General features: G+C 53.7%; 1 protein-coding gene across 4 annotated transcripts; it reads left to right on the forward strand.

Annotated features, from left to right (window-relative positions):
- The first annotated feature begins 834 nt into the window (after positions 1-834).
- On the forward strand, positions 835-20,138 carry TFCP2 (transcription factor CP2). Of its 4 annotated transcripts, XR_014270111.1 has the most exons (16): positions 835-1,241; positions 7,584-7,735; positions 8,371-8,447; positions 8,890-8,995; positions 9,213-9,319; positions 9,996-10,148; positions 12,537-12,647; positions 13,442-13,530; positions 14,038-14,116; positions 14,577-14,670; positions 15,316-15,406; positions 16,382-16,488; positions 17,782-17,924; positions 18,553-18,604; positions 18,736-19,861; positions 19,991-20,138. XR_014270111.1 is itself a non-coding variant. In XM_082496428.1 (15 exons), exons 1-15 carry the CDS (start codon positions 1,120-1,122, stop codon positions 18,771-18,773), a joined length of 1,521 nt encoding a protein of 506 aa, XP_082352554.1. In that variant the 5' UTR covers positions 835-1,119; the 3' UTR covers positions 18,774-20,138. The 4 variants fall into 4 exon arrangements, 3 of the variants coding, with proteins under 3 accessions (XP_082352554.1, XP_082352555.1, XP_082352556.1); XM_082496428.1 differs by having other exon boundaries at positions 18,736-20,138; XM_082496429.1 differs by having other exon boundaries at positions 14,038-14,086; positions 18,736-20,138.
- The last annotated feature ends 1,426 nt before the right edge of the window (positions 20,139-21,564 follow it).

Here is a 21,564-nt window from a genome sequence, read left to right on the forward strand (position 1 = left end):
TGGGCCGCCATCGTTCCCTCCATCCCCAGGAGGGAGAAAAGCGCCGCCGCCCCACCCCGGTCCGCTGCCGGCTGAGACCCGCGCAACTCATCGCACCGATGAGCCGGGGCCAGGACTCGAACCCTCGACCCTCTGGGAGTCGCCTCACGGACCCCAGCGCCCCACCCCGCGCCGCTCACTTCCCGCCTCCGCGACCAATCACCGCGCGGCGGGCCGGGTGCTATGCTCTCTATTGGCTACCGCCCACTGCGCGTCACCCCGCAGCGCGTGGCTTCCATTGGTTGGACGAGGAGGCGGGGCGGGGCCGCCTCCCCGCTGGCGGCGGGGGCGGGGGGTCCGCGGCGCCGCCGCCTCCATCTTGCGGGGGCCGCGGCCCGGGGCCCTCGGTGGGGCGGCAGCGGGGCTGGGCTGGGCTGGGCTGGGCTGGGCCGGGCCGAGCCGGGGGGACTCTGCAGCGGGGGACGGGGGGCGCAGCCCCTCGGGAGGGTGGCCCTGGGGGTAGCGCGGGGCTTTGGGGGCGGCCGCAGGCAGGCTCGGAGGGGGGTTGGCCTGTGAGGGGTCGCAGAGCCTGAGGGGTCCCCGCGGGGGGCAGCCCCTGGTGGGGGCTAAAGGGCTTTGCAGGGGTGTAGGGCCTGGGGGGTGTGGGGTCTGGGAGGGCTGTAGGGCTTTGAGGGGGTATAGGGCCCGGGGTTCCTCCGGAGGTGCAGCCCCTCGAGGGGGGGTCAGTAGGGCTCGGGGTCCCTTGGGAGAGGGGCTGAGGGTTTTGGGGGTCCCTGGAAGGTGAGGCCCCCTGGGGGGGGGAGGAGGGAGGTCTGTAGGTCTTGGGGTGTTTGGGGCTCGCGTAGCCCCTGGGTAGGGTTTGGGGGGGAGTGTCGGGGGTCCCCAAAGTGGCCACCCCAGGAGGGGGTCCCCCAAGGGGCGTTGGGGGGCTGGGTACCCCCAGGAGACAGGGAGAGCGCAGCTGAGCCCCCCCCTCGGGCCCCCAAGGAGTGAGTTTACCTCTACTGTGAGGGGCGACGTGCCAGGGCACCCACCGAGGAGCCCCCCCCACCTCTGCCCTCCCCCACGGGGGACGTGGCCCCCTCGCCCGGGGCCTGTGCCCCCCGCCTGTGGGTGAGGATGGCCTGGGCCCTGAAGCTGCCGCTGGCCGACGAGGTGATCGAGTCCGGGCTGGTGCAGGACTTTGACGCCAGCCTGTCGGGCATCGGCCAGGAGCTGGGCGCTGGGGCCTACAGCATGAGGTAGGTTGGCTGCTCTGGCCACCCTAAAGGGCCCATCCCACACCTGTAGAGCGGGGTTGGCCTTCCCGGGGGTCTCAGGGTAGGCTGGGGAGCCCCAAAATACACCTAAAGATGGGGGGCTGAGCTGCTCACCAGCACATTTGGTGGCCATGGAGATGGTTCATTAGGTAGCCGGGCGCTCAGCTCCGGCACCAACCCTGGGTCGTGGTGGTGGCCGCGTGAAGTTGGGACGGAGTTGCAGTTGCAAAGAGCCCATTGGATGCTCATGGCTTCAGGGGGCTCGCTGGGCAGCCCTTATGGCGAATGGATGCACTCGAGGGTGTGGGGCTGTGCAGCCCCTGCGCCGCTCTTGCTTTTTGGCCTCTTGCGACCTCAAAGTGCAGCGGAATCACCCAGCGTTAGTCCCACATTTCTCTGCTGCTGGTTGAAAGAGCCTGCGGCCGATTGCTTTGGTTTTGTGCAGCGTACAGTAATCACCCCAGGAGCAGTGCTTTGCCCTGATTAATTATCCCCCTGGAGGGACACTAGCGTGTTTTTTATTGGGTCAGACCAGCTCTGTCCTGACTCTGAGCTAAACTAAGAGCAAAGGGGAGGACCAGGACCCTCAGGGCATCAAACGCCCCGTGTGTGAGCTCAGGGATTGGGACCTTGTAACGTCAGATGCTCAAACTGCGTCGCACGAGTACATGGCCCGTGCTTTGGGCCCAGCTTGCTTCGCTGTTCAGCCGAGCCCCTATGCAGTGGTGAGGCCAAAGTGCTGTGCTGTGCTCTACATTTGAAACCCGTTAACACCTCATTTCTGGCTGCGTGAGTTATACTGGGGAAGCACTACAGCCCATGGATGAGGGGTTGGACTGGACGGGGTCTGTTGAGTCGGTCTGTGAGCAGCCACACACTTTCCCCGCTGCCATCCTTGGTTAATTAGCTCCATCATGGGCCGGTGCAGATCCAATGCCATCTGTGAGCGAGCTGCCTTAGTGTAATTTGGGGTGAGAGCTTTATTGGTTCAAATGCAACTTCTGTTCCACTTGTGTTCATCCTGGGACCCCCCTCAGCTGGAAGTGAGGAGGTAGGATGAGGTGGATCCCTCCCCGCAGACCTGAGGCAGGCGCTGGGGACGCAGGTGGGCGGTGAAGGACAGTCTGGACGTTGGGGCTGCAGTGAAGCCGTCCGGGAGGAGGATGTCGCAGGAGGATGCCTTGACACCAGACTGGGGCTGTCTGAGGGGGCTGCAATTGGAGATGGTAAAATTCAGAATTAAAAATGACCCATCTGGTGGTTGCTTATGGTAAAACAGGCTGGAAAATGACTCCCGGCCCGCTGCCCTTTTCCAGGAGAAGAGGAAGAGCAGTTCTTCTCATCCCTCTGTCGCTCCTGCCTTCCAGGGACGAGGGGAGCCAGCACCTCCCCGGAGTTATCCCTGACCGCCGTTAGGATCCATCACAACCTTTGGGGGTTGTTTAATTGGAGTGCTTGGGGAAAAAAATCAAAGCCCCAAAGATGTGTGAGCTTGGAGGGAACGTGTCCGGCACCTCTCCTGGCAATAGCAATGCCAAGTGCTTTTTGGAGGAGGGATTCCTCCTTTGATGGGGAGGGAGGGAATGAGTTTCCAGGGTGCGCAAGGGAGGTGGAGCTTTGCTTTGGAGGGGAGTCGTAAAGCTCCGAAGCTCTTTTTCTTCCCTTTCTGCTGCCTTTTGGGGAAGGGGTCCTGTGCACAAGCGCTCCCCTCTTGGACAGGGCAAGCAAAGGTTTTGTGGATCATCTTAATGTGTAGAGTTGCCTCCATTGAGCTAAAATCGATTGGCCGTGCATCAGAGTTTGAATTGCATGAGGAAGTGTTGCAGCTGTGAGCTTCAAAGCATTTACATCCTTTACCTACCACAGCTGACCCAGGTGGGCACTGGTTTTCAGCACCGGAGGTTTCCCAAGGCTGCGGCTCTGAACCAAACTGGCTGCAAAGCTTTTCCACGCCAGTATTATGGGTGCAAAAGGGCTTTGGGCTCCGTGTCGGTGGCGCAGTGGCTGTGCCGCTGCTCTGAGCCCAACCTGCTGCTGAGCTGCACTCTCTGCGGGGCTCTCTCGGCCGTCTGAAACCCGACTCTCTTTTTGGGAGACTTTTCTTGCCCGTAAATAGAGCGTGTGGCCCCGTAGGTGAGCGCGCCGACCTTCCTGTCCTGACATCTGACATTTTCTCTCTGTATCGCAGGAAGGGGGGAAAGGTTTCAACAGGGACCTCGGGTTTTGTGGGTGTTTGTGGCTTTTCTGTGCTTTGCCCTTCTCCGTATGGAAGAGGCACGGTACTACCTTGGGAACAAGTGCTGGTAGGTGGTGGTGGAGGATGAGGGTTGTCGCTCGGGCTGGAAGCTTTTTCTTGTTTGAATTGCAGGGTAGGATTGTGCTTTGCATTTGTTGATGAACCTGAATTCTTGGTGTTGCTGTTGTTCCCTGGAATTAGTTTTTTAGAAGAGCAGAGGTGGCTTTGGAGGCGATCATCAGGCATTGGCTGAATACTTCCATCCGCAGAGTTTTTCTGTAATTATTTTTTTCCTCTCTTTTCCAGGAGATTCTCTCCCACCCCAGAACCAGAGGCCTTAAGTGAAGTGTCTTTCCCCAAAAGCAGGTTAAATTGCACAGTGAATTGTTGGGTTTTGTTTGTTTGTTTTTTTTTTTTTTTTAAAGAGAGCTGTGTCCCCAGGAGTTGCAGGAACTTCTCCGGGTGCCTTTGGAGCAGGCAGGACCACGTGTGGGGTTGTCTAAAGAAAAATCTGCTGATGGCTGCTGGGTTTGGCCACACTGAGCACAGCGGGGATGTCACAGGGGGCTGCTCGTGGGACATCGGTACCTGAAGGAGTCCCAGCTTCCCAAAACAGCCCATAAAATGGCTTCTTTTGAACTCAGCAGCGATGGCAGGCTGGGAGACAAGCAGGAGGCGAAATAACAAAGTGCTTTCTGTGCCGCCGGGAATCGTCTTGCAGGTCGCGGCCGTGGCCGCGGCATTTTGCTGCTGTTTGCAGGTGGCTGAGGTTGTCCTTCCCCTGGAGATGCCATGAGGACACTGGGCATGGGGGCTGCTGTGCTTTCCCTTGCTGTTTTATAACCATGCCGTATCTATAAGTATTTAACTTTTTATTGCACTCTGAGTGTGTAAAGCTGACTCAATTCCCAGGGTGCTGTAGCACAGGAACATAATGGTGTCTGACTGACCGGAGGTCCCGGCCGAGGGCTCTTAGCCAGACCCGTGGCGATGGCGCAGGATCCCTCCCTGCAGACTGAGGTGTCGCGGTGATGCTCCTCTGTCCGTGCATGCAGATTTGCACCAAGAGCAGCCCTGCTTCTCCAACAGCTGCTTGCAAAAGCAAATTGTCGTTTGCTTGATGATTATTCCTGATTAATTGGGTTGGGCTCTTGTTCCAGAAATACAGGGATGCCACTACCCAAAGTTATTGCCCCTTTTGCAGCTCGAAATAAAATGTGGGTTTCAGGTTATGGTTATGCGGAGTCTTAGCGAACACAAATCTAGAGGCTGGATTTGGGGAGGTTTTGTAGGGATGGCTCTGCCGTTCCTTTCAGCAGGCGTCTGAGTGCTATTAGTGGCTGTGTGGAGCTTCTGGAGCCCTGAAAAGCAGCTTGTGATTTTTCGGCAGACTGCTGTGCTGTGTAACAGTGATCCAGCGTCGCATGAGAGCTCTGCGTACGCGGGAGAAGGGAGCGAAAGCCAGGATGACGGCGATGTGCTGGCTCTCTGTGCAGGGAGGTCACAGTCGAGCTTTGCCTCTGTCTCCCCCAGACTGGTTTTGTGCGAGGCAAAGCAAAAGAAAGAGGAAAACCCGGGGTGTCGCGAGGCTTCAGAAGTGGGATTGAAGCATTGCCGTGTCAAAGCCTACGAGGAAAACGAGCGCTTGTGCGTGCAGGAGAAGCGCATCCTGCATTCTTCCGGCTGCCAGGAGGATTTGCGCAGGGTGTAGCCTTCAAATTAATTTTCCTATCTGTCGGGGCACAGCAGGTTAGTGCTGGTCTTCCCCGTCCTCGTGTCTTGTGCTTTCTTACAGGGATCAGTAACATCCGTGCTGTGTCCTGCCTCAGCCACCTGCTTGGGCGAGAAATCCTTCTGCGGGAGGAACCACCGTTCCTCTGCTAATGAGATGGAGCTGCAGGGAAGTTCATCCTCTGGGTTGTGTAATTTACCTAATTGTGTACACGTGCCTCAATGCCGAGACTGGGGCATCATCACGGCTCTGTGTAATGTCTGAAAAGTTGGGATTTGGGTGAGGATGGGCTCTCCTGCTCAGGTTTGGGCAGCAGTGATAGGCATTATTTGCACAGCACTGGAGGAAGGGTGCATATTTGGTCCCTTGAGACCAAAGGGTTAAAGCCCTGTCACGGTGGGAGCTGGTATTTGGCCAGATAAGTCCAGTTTTTCCTTGGGAAAGGTTTTTAATGTTCAACTAAAGGAAAAAAAAAAAAAAAAAGCTGATTTAACTCCTTCTTCCTTGCACTCCCCTGAGCATCCAAAGCCCAGGAGCCTGTAGGAATGGAGGCAGGTGACCTGACTCTTCATCAGGGCTTAGTCCTTCGCTACTGCCCTTTGAAGGGACCCGAATAGCTCTGCCATATTTCACCAGGGGGTGGTGGGATGGTGCTGGGTGGCCCTGGCAGCCAACCCACAGTTCTGCAGTCCCATCCGTGCTCAAGCGCGTTTGCCGGGGCTCTGCTTTTGCTCTGGGCTCTGCTCGGATGGATGGATGGGTGGGAGATGTTCTGGTTTATGCACTACAGAATAATTGCTCTTGGCCATTATTATGGCTTAAACCAACTGCTGAGAGTCAGCTTCTGAAACAATTTCTATTAAATACGTGTCCATAGGCTCAGGGGTATCACTGATGGATTTTAAATTAACATTATTCAGGAAGTTCTTGTTGCCATGTGGACTTTTGAGTATAGAAAAGCATCTGTGATCACAGGGGTGTGGAGACAGCGAGCTTTTTGCATGATTGCAAAGACCTGGAGACGTCCTTCTCCTGGGAAAAGTTGGTAGCATGGCGCTTGAACACCCTCGCTTTTCCCAGCCAGCGCCAGGAGCGGCATGGCAGCATCCAGAGGATGATGATCCTGAGCTCATGCCAGCTGGAGCAGCTCCATGCTGTTCTGTGGCATGGTGTAGAGCTCCCGCAGAATTCATCTCTTATAACCTGATAGCCAGGAAGGTGCTCAGGCTGGTGCAGGTGGATGGTTTGTGGTGAAGCTATCCTGATGGCTCCCCAGGGCAGCTCCTCCTGCCGTTAAATGTAGGCTGGGCAGGAGCCCTGGTGGCATTTGGCAAGAGGCAGTCCTGTAAGGTGTAAAAGAGGTGGCTGGGGTGGTCTCAGAACCCTGGGTCTGGTTTCTCCTGCGTCCTGTGGCGCAGGGACCCACGGCGTGAGTTGTGCTGCCAGTGACATGCAGCATCTTCTGACCTCCATGGGCATCCCAAGCTCCTGGTTTGGGTCAGGGCTGGCTGGCTGTGTGGTGCCCAGCAAAAGGGTTCTTGGGTCTGGGGGCTTGTTGATGAGTTTGGGGTAAGTTGGGGGTCCACCTCGTGCTGCTTTCATGCTGGAAGGGCTCTTTCCATGTTGGAGCCCACAGGATTTGCTCCACCGAGATGTTTGTATGCATAGTGCAGCAGGTTACAGCAGTGGGAGGGAGGGTTTGCCGCTCCAACCATGCGTCCCCCCCCGTCTGATGTGTCCCAAGTTCTTTGCCTCCACTTGTGGCTGACACCCCTGTTCACTGGGGGGCTTTTCTAAGCACAGAGGAGACTATGGCAAAAAAAATGGTGACCTTGACCTCAGCAAGACTTCAAATTCCTGCCAAGCCTCTCCTGGAGGGTAGACGAGCTCCTGGCCGCTCTGCTTGGAGCAGGGGAAGGGGTTAGGGGCCGCTTTGCTGGCAGAGGTGAGTGGGCTGGTACCCCGGGGAAGAGGATGGGCCTTTATCGGTGCGATACAGATGTCCTTCTGCACATGTCTGTCTTTGCAGCAGCAGTCATGCTGCCGGGGAAGCTGGGCTTCAGTCTGCAACACAAACTCTGTTGTCTCTTAGCTTTGAAGCAAGAAATATGTGGGGTTTGGGTGGATAGGGAGGCTAACTTGAAAAAACCTTTAGCAAGAGCAGGTGTCAGGTCCTCTTCTCAGACTACTCGGTCTGCTTTAATGCTCCTTTGCAGTTCTGCAGAGAAATGTCAGCGTATGTGAGGGTTTTTAACTAAAAAAAGCTCAAAGCTCTTCCTAGGAGGAGGAACTAAATACCAAACACATCACATCTCCATAGCCAGAGCTGAAGTGAATCTGACCAATTTTTTCGCAGCGACGTCCTTGCCCTGCCCATCTTCAAGCAGGAAGAATCAAGTTTGCCCCCTGAAAACGAGAACAAAATTCTGCCTTTCCAGTATGTGCTGTGTGCCGCCACTTCCCCTGCCGTCAAGCTCCACGACGAAACGCTCACCTATCTCAACCAAGGTGAGAGAAGCCCCGTGCCCTCCGTGGGCTGGGTGTGCCTCCTGTAAAGGCCCTAAAAATAAAATTCTGCTTTTGAAAACTTCCCCTTGGGAATGGAAAGCGCCTCAATAGTAAACCCCAGATTGCTCCTGTTTGGAAGCGCCACTTTCCTTCACCTTGCTGCCTGCCCTCTGCTTATGGTGGTAAATCGCCTGTAGGATTTAACCTAATTAAAATCTGAGTGTTGTAAGGTGGTTAACTGGTGTATCTGTGCTGGGGTGCTCTGCAGTGGGTGTGTTTTACAGGTTCAAGCTGTACCCGGTGCTTTCGAATAGAACTGGAAGATCAGGGTCGGCGACCAAAGGCAGATGAAGCTTGTGTAATCGATTTCTTCCCTCTTCTTGATCTTGGGTTAATAAGGGTAATTCCTGGAAAGTCCTGCTGCAGGAAGGGGGAGGACTATCTCTTCCTGGAGAGGGGTGTTACAGCTGTGGCTCCAATGGCTTGTGCTCCTATGACCCCTCGTTTAAACATGGCAAGAAGATCAAGTGGCATGTCTAGCGTGGCAGGAAAAGATGCCAGAATGCCAGAGGAGGGGTGACAGCGAAGGTCCATCCCTGACTAACCATGAGGTGCCCATGTCTTCTTTCACCCAGGGCAGTCCTATGAAATCCGGATGCTGGACAACAGGAAAATCGGGGAACTGCCGGAGATAAACGGGAAGCTGGTAAAGGTAAGCGGAGAGCGTGGATACGTGTGTCCAGCTGGGGCCATGCCCTGCTGCAGGGAGCAGCAAGCGAGATGTCCTGCATCCCTGCGGCAGCCCCTGTGACAGCGTGTGTGGGATAGGTCTGTCTTGCTTGGGGATTTATTTCCCCTTTCCCCCTCTCCCACCTTGTTGAGACCAGCCTGGCTGGTGGGTCCAACCAGTCTCCTGGGGTCAAGACAAGAGGCGATTGTTGATTGTTTAGTGTTCGGGAAGGATAAGTTGCAGCCTTCATTCTTCCATCCTGAGGGTCTGTCTGGGCTTTCTTTTATTTTGGCTTCTTTGTGAAGCCTTCCAGCTCCTCTGCTCCCCTCCCTGCCCCTTTTCTTGCACTGGGAAAAGCTTCGCAGCTTGAAGACTGTCAGGTTTCCTGGGGCAGCTCCAGGCACTGACTGTTCCTCCCCTCTAGAGCATATTCCGGGTGGTGTTTCATGACCGACGGCTGCAGTACACGGAGCATCAGCAGCTGGAGGGCTGGCGGTGGAACAGGCCTGGGGATAGGATACTGGACATCGGTAAGTCCCCGTGGCAGCACCTTGGCTGGGCTGGAGGAGATGTGGGTGCCTGAAGTGCCTCCAGCCGGGCTCCCACTCCCTTGACTGTAAGGAACAAAGTGCTGTCGCGATTCTGCACTTTGAGAGACACAGTTGGTTCTTCCATATGTCCCCTGTGAATGTCTTCCTTCTCCTTCTACTACAAACCACAGCTTGTTCTCTGTATGTGCCCCTACAGATATTCCAATGTCCGTGGGCATCATCGACCCTAGAGCAAACCCAACCCAGCTCAATACAGTGGAGTTTCTATGGGATCCTTCAAAGAGGACTTCCGTATTCATCCAGGTACAAAAAGAGAAGTGGGGAAACTCCTGTTGCAGGAGTCTGGGAGGAAAAAGATGAGTTTTCCAAGGGAGGAGAAGATGGGTTTTTTTAACTCAGAGCACAGAAATAGCAGCCAGGTGCTACAGTGGTAGAAGGATGTCAACTAAAATACACCCTACCTCTTGCTTCAAGCAGTGCAAGAGAGCAGCAGCTCATGTGTTAGCAAGGCACAGGCACAGTTGACCACCACTAAGTTGTTTTACACACTTTTGTGGTGGTTTAGGTCCCGCTGGTTTTGTGATTTGAGTCTCTATCTTGCTCAGATGCTTTTGCACATCTCGCCAGATGCCTAAAATACCTCTTGGAATTCTGGCCCTCCTGCCTAGAATAACAGGCTGCAGCATGTGGAGGCTGGTGCAGCTGAACTCTCTGCCCTGCTGATCCAGAGCTTGCTCGTAACGTTAAGAGGTTGCAAAACTTGTTGAAAGAATGTGGCTCCACCTCTGCTGTGGCATCCCCTTAACTCCTTAATGCTGGGGGTACTTGGTGTTGTCCCATCCCCGCTCTCTATTTTGCCTTTCTCACAGGGCTGCCCTTTACGTGAGTGCTATCCTGGCTCCCACGAGGGGAATGGGAAGTGTGTGGTCAGTGGAACGTGGCAGAGTTACTGACCACGGGATGCCTTGCCTTCCCTCAGGTTCACTGTATCAGCACGGAGTTCACCATGCGGAAGCACGGAGGAGAGAAGGGGGTTCCCTTTCGGGTCCAGATTGACACGTTCAAGGAGAACGAGAACGGGGAGTACACGGAGCACCTGCACTCTGCCAGCTGCCAGATCAAGGTCTTCAAGGTACCTCAGTCCATGCATGGCCTTTCCCCATTAGGAAACAAACTGGGAACCGGTCCCAATTCATGCTGCAGCCCCAGTGAACATCTCAAGTGCAGGACCATGGCCGAGCTTGCCTGCAAAAGGGCCTCTCGGTCCCTCTGGTCTTGTGCTGCTGCTGTCTCCCTCGTTACTCTCTGTCAATCAAGTCCGGATGCCATTGAGGCTACAAAACCGGTACAGGGAGAACATGGGTTGTGTTGCCTCTGTCTGAAACCTCCCACATTTAGTCTTATCAGCTTGGGAAATCCTCCAAGGAGCTTTGGTGTCTGTCTAAACTCCTCGCTTGATTATTACCTGTTGCTGATGGTCCATCTGCATCTGATGGTCCGTCTGCGTCCTGCCGCTCCAGTGGTGCAGGTGTCTGGTTCCTGTTGCAAATCATTTGCAGAAACCCAAAGCCACGATGTGGTGGCGGTGGCAGCTGCGGTAGCACGATGGCGTAGGTGGCTGTGAAGTGCCCAGGTGCCATGGGGGCAGCTGTGCAGGGAATAAGCAGGGGAACACTGTGCCCACGCTGTCTGGTACGCTGAGGTTGCCTCTGGTGCCCTGTTCTCCCTGTAACACCTCACAAAATCTTGTCTGTGGCTTTTCTCTTCTTCTCCCTTTAGGGTCCTTGGCACACAGCAGGGTCGGTCGCCCAGCCAGGCGCCTGTGCTGCTTTGCAGTTCTGCTGCGAAGTTGCTGTGGGATATCGGGCAGTGTGCCCCGCTGCTGTTAACTTGGCATCTTTCCCCTTCCCTCTCTTCTCTTTTGCCTATTTGGCATCTTTTCCCTTCCCTTTCTTCTGTTTTGCCTATTTGGATTATAACATTTCGAAGGCAGGGGTGCGATTTGTTAGGGCCTGTTTGAGCTCTGGCTGGTATCTCGACACGAATAGCCTGAGTGGATTGCTGCGGAGTTGGGAGTTAAGGGATAAGGCTGGTCACACGCAAGCACCCGGAGGATAGTGAGATTGCGAGGCATCTGGCGCCACATTTCTACTGAGCTTCAACTCTTTGTGCCAGGGAAAGGGTTGTCATTTCAGCTCTCGTGACCTTGAACCAGGAAAAGCCAAAGCAGTGAAGCTGTGGCTTCAGGGCACGGTCCCCCTGCCAGAGGATGGGCTCTGATGGTGTCCGCCTTATCTCCTGCTCCTTTGACGCAGCCGCTCTCCTGGGGTCAGGGCTGCTGTCTGGGCCGCAGACTCAACAATGCGTGTGTGTTTCCCTGTGCCTGCATGAGATCTGTTCACCGCAGGGTGTCCTTTGTGAGTTAACATGATTTGAGCTCCTGTCCTGCTCTTCCCTTTCTCCCCTCTGCCCCTCAAAGCCGGTGCTTTCAAAATAGCTGCTGACAGCCTTACCCACGCTCAGCAGTGTCTGGAGCGCAGGTCCGTTCTGGCTGCCAGAAGCAGCAGCGCTGACCATGGAAAGATAAGAGCAACCATTAGATTTTTCTTGGCAGAAACTGTCTAATCAAGCCACAGCTAAGCAGCACCTCCTCCCCGCCTAGCTCTGAGCGTGGTGGTGGCTTGTTTTGCTGTCCAGAGGAAAAGAAATTTGGAGCTTGGAGGAGCGGGATGGCTGTAGTACCCAGCTGGATTTGCAGTCCTAAAGCTTCCCCACCGGTGCTGTGGATGTGCTCATCCACTCCGGAGGCATCTGCGTGTTGGCAGGCAGCTGTGTTGGTCCAGTAAGGCCAAATTCCTTCCACTTGGGAGTGCAGGCAGAGACCATGCAGAGCAAAGTTTTAAGGGAATTTCTCTTGGGTTCTGCCAAGGGGAGCACCAGGGTAGCTTTGGTGGTTATAAAGGCGCTGTCTTATTTGCTGCTTCCCCCAAAGCTTTTGAGCATTTGATAAAGGCAGCAAGTAAAATCATCTTAATCTTGCATATGAGAGAGTGCACAGTTTTTCAAGGTCTTGGCAAAGGCAAGGACATAATTGAGCGCTCTCGTGTTCTGGGGCAGTTTGTGCCACAGAAATACCACCTCTCAAAGTGGTTGATGAAGGTGCAGAAGACACAGCTCAGATACGTGACACCAGAAACTGGCCTTGGTCCCCTTAGAGCCAATGTATGCTATTGGGAGAAGTTCCTTCCGAAAAAATGTTTCGCCTTCTTGTTCAGATGTTCTGGGTCCTTTTTCAAGGGTGTGGGTAGATCAGGGTGTTGGGGTTGTTACAGAAGCGATGCTGTCGCCGTAGTTAATCCTCCACGCAGGTAGTCCCAGCCCTCTTCCCTCTGTAAAGCAACAAGGGGGTGAGTAGAAGGACGAGTCACCTTTTCTGGTTCTTGCATTTCTTGCGTATCTATCCAGCCATCGTCTGCCACCCTCCCAGGCTGTTCTTCTAACAGGAATATCTCCTTTCCAGCCCAAAGGAGCTGATCGGAAGCAGAAGACAGACAGGGAAAAGATGGAGAAGCGAACGCCTCATGAGAAAGAGAAATACCAGCCTTCCTACGAAACCACGATACTCACAGAGGTGGGGTGCTCTTTCATGCAGCAGCTGGCATTGTTGTTTTAACAAAACCTGGGTTACCTCGCTCGCAGGTGGCAAGGAATGGGCTGCTCTGCTGTGAAACATTTGGCCAAGTTGTTAATAGCTGCAAGACAAAAGCAAGATTAATTTTGTAGGCAGAGGAGGTGTTTCTTACTAGACCTGAAAAAGGGCTCTTGTGCCTGGAAACGTGATGGGTTTTTCCCCCACTGTAACAGAGGATCTAATAAAAGATTTCTACCTCTCCCTGTAAGCTTTGTTTTGCCTGTGTGGCATCTAGCCGCCGAGGTTGTGAGTTGGCAGAAAACCCCATTGTTTCCTCCCTGTGCTAGTGGAAAGTGTCAGTCTATTAAAATGCGACTGTCTGAGGGGTTGGTGCTGAACAGCTCTGGGGAAGGAGCCCTTGTCCTGCCCTGGGTGGATTCAGGGATGCTTGTCGGTGCCTGATTTGGACTGGATCCGCTGCGTGGCTTGCTGCATGGAGCCACCCAGGCTGGCGGCCACCGTGTGTGCCAGCCCAGTGGTGGTTTAGATCCCAGATCTCACTGCGTTTTGAATTTTGTGACTTTTGGACTTTTGAGATTAAGAATGGCTAAATCTGAGCTTTGTGACCGTCTGCAATGAATTAGCATAGCTTCTTTTAATCCCCTACTTTATTCTTTAATTCTCTTTCCTAGTCTGTTGTCGGTCAGCAAATAGCTGTTAACCTGTGCTGACCAGAGCAGATGTGTGCGCTTGTTCAAAGCAATGCTGTGACTCTTCTGGCTTTTCCTTTTTAGTGTTCTCCCTGGCCAGAGATAACGTACGTCAATAACGCGCCATCCCCTGGCTTCAACAGTTCCCACAGCAGTTTTTCCATTGGCGAAGGGTAAGTCTGGAGAAGAGGCTGCCTGGCTATCAATTTTTTTTCACGAGAGATTGATGTGCCTGAGCTGGCAGTGACCACTAGCGAAAGGAAGATCCTGGTCCCAAAGTGTACAGGGAGTGGAAGCAGCCTAAGAGGCTGTGTCAGCAAGAGAAAATCAAATTAAAGCCTTGAAGCTGAGCGCTGTTACCCCTCCTGGCTGCAGCAAAGCTCGGCTCTCGCACAAGAAACCTGTGCGCATTTGATCAGCAGTTTTCCCCCTGCACTCAGATTCCAGCCTGCTTCGCTCTGCTTTTCCGCATCACGATAATACTCCAACATAAGCCATTCATTCTTGTGTAGTATTGCGTTGCAACGATTATGGTGTTGCTGCTGTGCCCCTATGTTTCAGTGCTCTTGGTTATGGAACTGGGAGGGTGGTGGTTGCTCCCTGCTGGGATCCCATGCTGGAAAGGGAAGAGCGGCACTAACTTTGTGTTCTGTTTTGTCTGGCTCTTTTCCCCAACCCAGCAATGGCTCTCCAAACCATCAGCCCGAGCCACCCCCTCCGATCGCAGATGTAAGTCACACCTCAGAGCTTATGCTTGTGGTAAGGATGGTGCACAGGTCAGAAAATGGGATTTGGGCATGGAGCGGGGGTGGGTTTGTGGGTGGCTGTAGTTTGTTGGGGAAGAGGCTTGGTGGAGTTACAACTTCTTTTTGACTCTTCTTTGGAAAAAGAGGTGGCTGGGTGAAAAATGTCCAGTACGGAGATGCAGAGCTGTGAGCAAGCCTTCTGTAGCTAGCTGTGACCTTTACTTATTGCCTTGATCTTCACTGTACCTTTCCCCTTTGCTTCCTTCCTCTTTCTCTGTCCCTCTGAAAGCTTTTTAAATCAAAACCTGTCCAGGCTGCAGCCTTTATTGTGTGTGTGTGCTGTGAGCCTGGCACACTCGGGTCTGGATTTAAGACTCTGATTATAAACACTGAGCTGAACTGTGCTCATTCCTCGCTGGAAGTGGCTTCTACATCACCTCTGAGGCTGTGATCCTTCTTTTCCTACGTTGCAGAACCTCTTGCCCACCAGCACGCCCCAGGAGGCTCAGCAGTGGCTGCACCGAAACCGCTTCTCCACTTTTTCTCGGCTTTTCAGAAACTTCTCAGGTAGGTTACAACATCCCCTCTGTGTCTGTCCCTTCTCTGTGCCGAGTCGTTCTGCCTCCTCTTGCTCCTGAGGCTGTCTTCGTGTTACTGGTGCAAATATAACTGTTTTTTAAAATCTTGTCTTTTTTTGTAACTCAATAAAACTTGGCTTCCCGAAAGCTGTGTTCTTCGTTTCTCACCTCGCTCTCAGTGGGGACTGGGGTGGTTTCTCTTCCAAGAGCTTGCAGCACCCTCCGATCTTAAAACAAGCTGAGAAATGCTGATCTGGGGGAAAGCACAGTGTGTAAAGAAATGCTTCGCATTTATTTTCCTCTCCTTTCCTGGTGATACAGTCTCCGTTTCCCAGGGTCACCGAGGCGCTGGATAGCTGGCTGTAAATGATAAGGCAGGACACAGGGTCGTACCGAAACACACTCTTGCAAAACCAGTCTGGAAAAAAAAAATAAAGATCTTGCAAGCGTCCTTCGGGGGGGGAAGCAGGGGGAGGTTGTTAGAAGAAGGCAGAAGCGATTTGGGAATGGGGTGGGCTCTGTGAGTGGGAGGAGGGGGAGCTGGCACAGCTGTGGTGCCCAGAGACCCCCTGTCCCGGACACTTTGGGCTGGATTGTGTGACTTTTTCTCCTTTTGATTTTTTAAAAACTGTAGGTGCAGACTTACTGAAGCTGACCAGAGAAGACGTTATCCAGATCTGCGGCCCTGCAGATGGCATCAGGCTCTTCAATGCGTTAAAAGGACGGTATGTTGTTTCCTTAAAAGCTGATCGTGGATGGTAGATAAATGGTATTTGTTTTAGCCTGTTTGCTTGGCTCTTGCTATAAGAGAAAACAGAGTTTCATTAACCTCCCTGAACCTCTTTCAGTCAAATTTGGTAACTTAGCCAGCAGGGTAATGGCTCCAGAGACAATTCGGGGAAGAAAATCCATGTGGGAGAGAAGCGTTAGAAATGATCTTACTCTTTGAGTGTCAGAGAATCCAGCCATAAGCCAGGAAGTCCTGCCGATACAGTACTTGTTCCTTCTGTCCTCTGAACAGTCTCTCAGTGGAATTACTTTCCCAGAAAGGGAATATTCGTTTGCACTTTTCCCTGAAGAAGCAGGGACTGGTGTTTAACTGAGCTCTTCTGAGCTGGAGCATTTTGGAAGGCACCACTGCAGCCGGGCGGAGAGGCACAGGGTGGGCTGGATGCCGGAGGGAAGGTCTGGGGAGACATCAGCGCCCATCTCTGACATGGGGCAGCAAGAGCTGTGCGGGTGGGAAGCATTCCAGGGGGTTAATGTACTGCCTCTGATGGCTCAGGAGATAGCGGGGAAATGTGGTCGGGCTGTGCTAGGGAGAAGGGCATGAAGGACAGGAGACTCTACTGGCTTTTGCACTGCAAAATGAGGCTCTGAACACGAAGGAGCCGTGGGTGTTATCAGCAGAGCTCGGTCTGACCCGTGGCTGCTCTGTCCTTGGGAGTGAACCGTCCAATTTAGCCGCTCGGTAGCCAGCTGGCACCATGTCCACGTGCCAACTTCATCCCCTTCTTGCAAAAACCTTTGCTGCATCAGCAAGGTGGGGATGACCATGATGGTTTTGCTTCAAGATGAGTTCGTCCATCTCCTCTTTTCCTTCTGAGGATACTGGGGAGGGAAGAGCACTGGCAAAGTGTCGGGACCTAGAGGTGTCCTTCAGCAAATGCGGTGGCATTCACTCACTGCTCTGTCCATAGGATGGTGCGGCCCAGACTGACCATCTACGTGTGTCAGGAGTCCCAGCAGCTGAGGGACCTCCAGCAGAAACATGAGGACGGGGACACAGTAACCAGCACTTTTTTTGGTAAGGGCTTCGAAGCCTGGCTGGGGGCACGTGGGCTCGGGTTGCTGCCGACAGTGTGAGGGGGCAAAAATAACAGCCACGGGGTTCAGCAAAGAGAAATGTGGTGGGGGCTGTTTCCAGCCCCTCTGCTGCTGCCCACATGTGCTGAGCACCAGTTGCCTCTCATCCCTTTGTCCCCATGCCACTGCCCAGTGGGTTTTGGGCTGACAAAAGGCGCCTCTCACAGCCAGAGCTGCCTGTGTGACCAGAGCCCACTGAGCCCGTACAGCAGCTCAAAAGAGGGTCTGCGGCTTTTGCTTTCAGCTGCTACGCCTCGTGTCGGCTGCCGTCACTTTTGTCTCTTCACTGCAAGGAGGCAGTGAGCTCACGCGCGAGCTCACCTGCAATCTAATGCAAGCTCCATACACAAACGGAGGGGTTTTGCATGCTTTCCTTTAGGGTAAGCACCCTTAGGGTAAGGCCAAAAAATCACAGGAGACCCTTTACTTGCCTTGGTCCTACCCAGCTGATTTTTTTCTCCTTGCCCACCAAATGGGTGGCTGCAGAATGTGACTGTCGGCATGTTGCCTGCTCTGAGCCGACAAATGATAGCTCCTGCGAGAATCCAGCATTGCCCAGACAACAATGAGTGACCTACATTTGTGGAGCAGCCAGACGCCGGTTTATCCACCTCCGTGATTGGAGCGGCAAGTGCAAAAGCAAACGGCTCGTTCTCTCCTTGCCCCGCTCCAATTCAGATCCTCTTGCTTCCCCCCAGGACCTGCCTCGTGGGAGTGGGGGAAGAGGGGGAGCTCTGGGGAGCTGCTAGGGTGGCATTTCCATCCCGCTGGGATGGAAAACAGCCAGGAATGGTACAGAACGCTTCTCGGCTGATGCTAGTTGAAATAGAAGCTTTTTGGGGCAAGGACTGCATAAATACAGAGCAAGCATTGCAGGATGTTGATGACAGACAAGTTACTGTGGAGTTGATGCTTATGTAGCTCCGGGCACGCTGCGGATACCAGAGACACACTACACGTAGATTTAGCAGCTTGGGCTTGGAAAGATGATAGTCAGGTGCAGCAGAGCGGGTGTTTAACCTGCCGAAATGGAACACTCAATAGATGGGCTGTGCACAGTCCCTTCCCAGTGGGGCTGTGATGTTCCTGGGCAGAGAGCAGCCTGTTTGCGGTGCTCCTCTAAGCATCCGCTCCCCAGGCTAGTGTACGTGGCACTAGCTGAAGTGTCTGCGTCCACAGTGTAGATACCAAAGCTGTGCTTGGTGTCTAGCTGTAATAGTTCTTCTCCTCACAGTGTACCACGCTATTTATCTGGAGGAACTGACGGCAGTGGAATTGACGGAAAAGCTGGCCCAGCTCTTCAGCATCTCTTCCCAACAGATCAGCCAGATTTACAAGCAAGGTCCGACGGGGATACACGTGCTGATCAGCGATGAGGTAACAGCCTCTGGGTGCTCCTTATCTTCGACCTGTTGTGCTGGGTTGCTTCAGCTGCTTCGTGTCTGATTGTGCTCTGTGCTCCACTGTGGAGGTTGTGGGGGGAACCGGTCCCCTGGGCAGGTCTTCAGGAAAGGACCTGCTCAGTCGCCTGCAATTCCCAAAGGATTGGGGGTTAATCATTGAAGTCTGGGGACGCTGCTCTGCTGCTAGGGGCACCTCACTTTTAAACCCGTGAGGTTTATCAGGTGTGAACAGCTCTCCCTGAGCTGGTCCAGGCTGTGCACACACCTTCCTCCTTCGTGCCTGGGTTTCATCTAGCTTTGCTGTAAAAACAGGGAGGGGAATTGGTGTGGGAGGACTTTGCTGTCAGACCCGCATCCCAGAATCTGATGGTTTCTCTCTTGGCTTGCTGGTTCAGACCTTCCGTTCTGGAGAGCTGGAGGAAGGAATAAATATTAATGGCTGGTGCCTTTCCTACCTTCTAGAGCACTAAGGTAGTGCTGAGCAGCTTCTAGCCCTTTTGGTACTCTAAATCTATGCCCGTCACTGAACAGCAGGATACAAAGCCTTCACTTTGGGTTTAAATACGGCCTCAGACTAAACTCGCTTTTGTGGCATCTTTCAGATGATACAGAACTTCCAAGACGAATCCTGTTTTGTTCTGGACACCATGAAAGGTGCGTAAATGCCCGGGCTCCGTCTTGTATTTCCCTTCCATACTTCTTGGGGAGCTCTTGTGTCAGATCCGCTCAACCCAGCGGATTCCTTTGCTCTTGTGGGTGGCTCATGAGTTTTGCTTCTTTTGCAGCTGAAACCAATGATAGCTACCACATCATCTTAAAATAGAGAGGATGGGATGAGGAACACCTGTGATCCTCTCATCATGCATGAAGACCCTTCACTTCCAGCACAAGGACACGAGCAGAGATCTGGAAACTCCTGGGCACCCTCTGGAAAGACGCCGAGCTGTTGGTTACTGGGCTGTCTTTCTTGCAGGGGACCTCCTTGCTCTGACGGTATCTAAACGGCCGTTGATGGTAACATGCTGCTTAATTGCTGGAGCTCTGAGGCTTGAAGTTACCAGGTCGCACTCGTGTAGCTCTCGGTAGAAATTTGCCACCGGGACCTAAAACCTGCGTGAGGGCTTTTTCTACGGCAAGCGTACTCTGCTTTTCTGAGAGGCATCAGCTCCTGTGACGCTCACAGACTGGCAAGAGAACATGAATTAAACTGGCCCAACAAAGCCAACTGGCCCTTGGGCACGTGCTGAGCTGAGCAGGTCTCAAATACGCTATGTACTGTGCTGATGGAGTGGTAGGCTAGGGCTGGGGGGGGGATTTTCTTAAAAGATTTTATTAAGCTTTCATTTAATATTACAATGTGTCTGTTAGACAAAGGTGGTGACTTCGTTTTTCTCCACCCACCCCGAAAATGGTGTTGGCTGTGTGTGTGCGGGTGGTGGCTGCGGTGCCATCCTGCTTCCCTTGCGAGTGTGTAAGGTCGTCAGGAACTTTATATACACATTTAGTTGTATAAAGCTGGAGCGAAACATGGAGTGAAGCAGAGCTGGATAAAGAAATAGCTGACTAGCTTGGGTCTGTGGGATTCTTTTCTGCGTGTTTTAGAGAGAAAAAAAGGCTTAGCTATCTCTCCTGAAAATTTTGAGTGTTGTCTCTCTGCTGCCTCATTTTCTGCTCCCGCATCCCCCTGCCCAGCCTGCGTAGCTGCCCCAACGCTGGTGTAGCCCTGTGTGCAGTAAGGAGGAGGCAGACAGCAAGTTCCGAGGGTTAGTGAAAGCTGTTGGACTTGACGGTTACCAAAGTGCCTCTGTGCAGGTTTGCAGGACAGCAGGGAAGTCTCCGGGGTGAAGGATCTGCCCTGCCATGATCCGGTTCCCCATCCGTAAGATCCCCCAGTAGACACTGAGGTGCACGGTGTAATGCCTGCCTTGAACCACTGGCACCACCAAAGGACTTTTTCAGCCAAAAAATAGGGGAAAAATACAATGTAAAGCAGGGCTTTAATTTTTAAATCCGGCTGCAATGAGATCCAGCCCAAGGCAGGTGATGCAGGTGCTGGCTCGGGCTGGTGAGGGCCCATGGGGTGAGTGAAGGCACTGGCGGATGCGACAATTGCAACAGCAACATCCCTGCTACTGGAATACTGGCTGCTCTTCTGTGTTTGTAAGCCATAAAGGATTCTGTTCCCATCTTCCTGGGCCAGCTGTCGTCTTCTTGGAGATGCAGTTAAGATACCTGACACAAATTAGAGCTGTTTCAGTCCTGGTCAAGGTTTCCCATCCTTCACTTGCACTGGCCAAGCTCCCGCGGCCACTGCTTGTGACTCCATCCTGGTGCAAACGGCCCCGTAGCGTCCCCGTCTTCCTTCGGCATCCCGTGTGATGCTGCTGGGCGCGCTCTCGCTCTGGCACCAGACGTAGGTCAGCAGCTCCCCAAAACGTTTTTTCAGGACTGCGGTGGTTCCCCTTCGCCCCCAAAATCGCCTCCCAGCTGCATCCAGGGCTGCATAGGGTCAAGGTTGGCGAGGAGCCAGAGGATCCAGAGGTTCATCCTGGGAACAGTGGTAGTGGGTGTCCAGGATCCTCCACCTGGGCTTATTCACCCCATACTGCATGAACTCAGGGGCCAAAGCCTCTGGCTGGTAATTCCAGCAGGGAGGAGGTGGCTGCTTGGTCTCCTCGCCTAGCTTTGAGACAGCTCGCTTCTCTAACACCGCAGTAGAGCTGTGAGCATGTCCCGAGCCGCTGTGGGTCCTGCCTTGAGCTGCCAGCGCCTCGTAAATTGGTCAGGGGTAAAGATGCCAAGAAAAGCCATTCAAAAAATGGAATAATTTTGTTCGCTTCTCCCCAAGAAAGCATAGGGGCAGCTGAACTGCTGGCTCCGTGGGCAAAGGGGTTCATGTTCAGCCACTCGCCTTTTGTACGTCCTTTGGTACCTCCAGTGATTGGGAAGATGCGTGTTTTAATCCTGTTTTTTTTCCCCTTAGTATACGAGAAACGCGATGGACTTGTACAGTCATGACGTGGGCTCGCTGAACTCTTTATATTGATGTTGCTGGGTGCGTGCGGCCGATTTTAATCTATTGGATGAGGAAAATGCCGAGGAAGTGCTTTGTGGCACGTGGCGGCTCTGGAAGGAGGAGAGCCCCCAGATGGAGGGTGTAGCCACAGGCCAGTCCTTCCTCCAGCCCCGGTTGCTGGCTGGAAACAAGGGGAGAGATAAGGGGGTCGTACGGGGGGAGGAATGAAGAGGACTTTTTAATCCTATAACTTGACCTGCTTATTAGTTAATAACTCAGCTAATCCGTAATCCGGGAACGGGGGGAAACGCTGCGGCAGCTGGCTGAGCTCTCCTGAGGAGGATCGTGTTGGAGGGGCTGCTGAGGTGAGTGTGGGGAGACCCCCAGGAGCAGGTCCCTCTCGGGGAGCCTGGGGAGGAGGAGGAGGGCGCAGGGGGCTGCCTGCCTGCGAGGGGTCCCCCGAGGCAGGACAGGCCACAGTCAGCTCCCCCCATGGGGAGCTGCCCTGGGGGGGCTCCCTGCTGCCAGAGCTGCAGCTGCTCTGTTATTGCTAAAATAAGGCGCTTTTAGCCTCTTCCTGCTGTTTCCAGCCTCGCTA

The sequence above is a fragment of the Vanellus vanellus genome (assembly GCF_965231255.1).
Source record: "Vanellus vanellus genome assembly, chromosome: 28".
Taxonomy (NCBI): Eukaryota; Metazoa; Chordata; class Aves; order Charadriiformes; family Charadriidae; genus Vanellus; species Vanellus vanellus.

Coding starts and splice junctions, on each gene's coding strand:
- TFCP2 (XM_082496428.1), top strand. CDS start 1,120: ATGGCCTGGGCCCTGAAGCTGCCGCTGGCCGACGAGGTGATCGAGTCC. Junction 7,736..8,370: donor GCTCACCTATCTCAACCAAG/GTGAGAGAAGCC, acceptor TCTTTCACCCAG/GGCAGTCCTATGAAATCCGG. Junction 14,117..14,576: donor CCTCAGAGCTTATGCTTGTG/GTAAGGATGGTG, acceptor CCTACGTTGCAG/AACCTCTTGCCCACCAGCAC.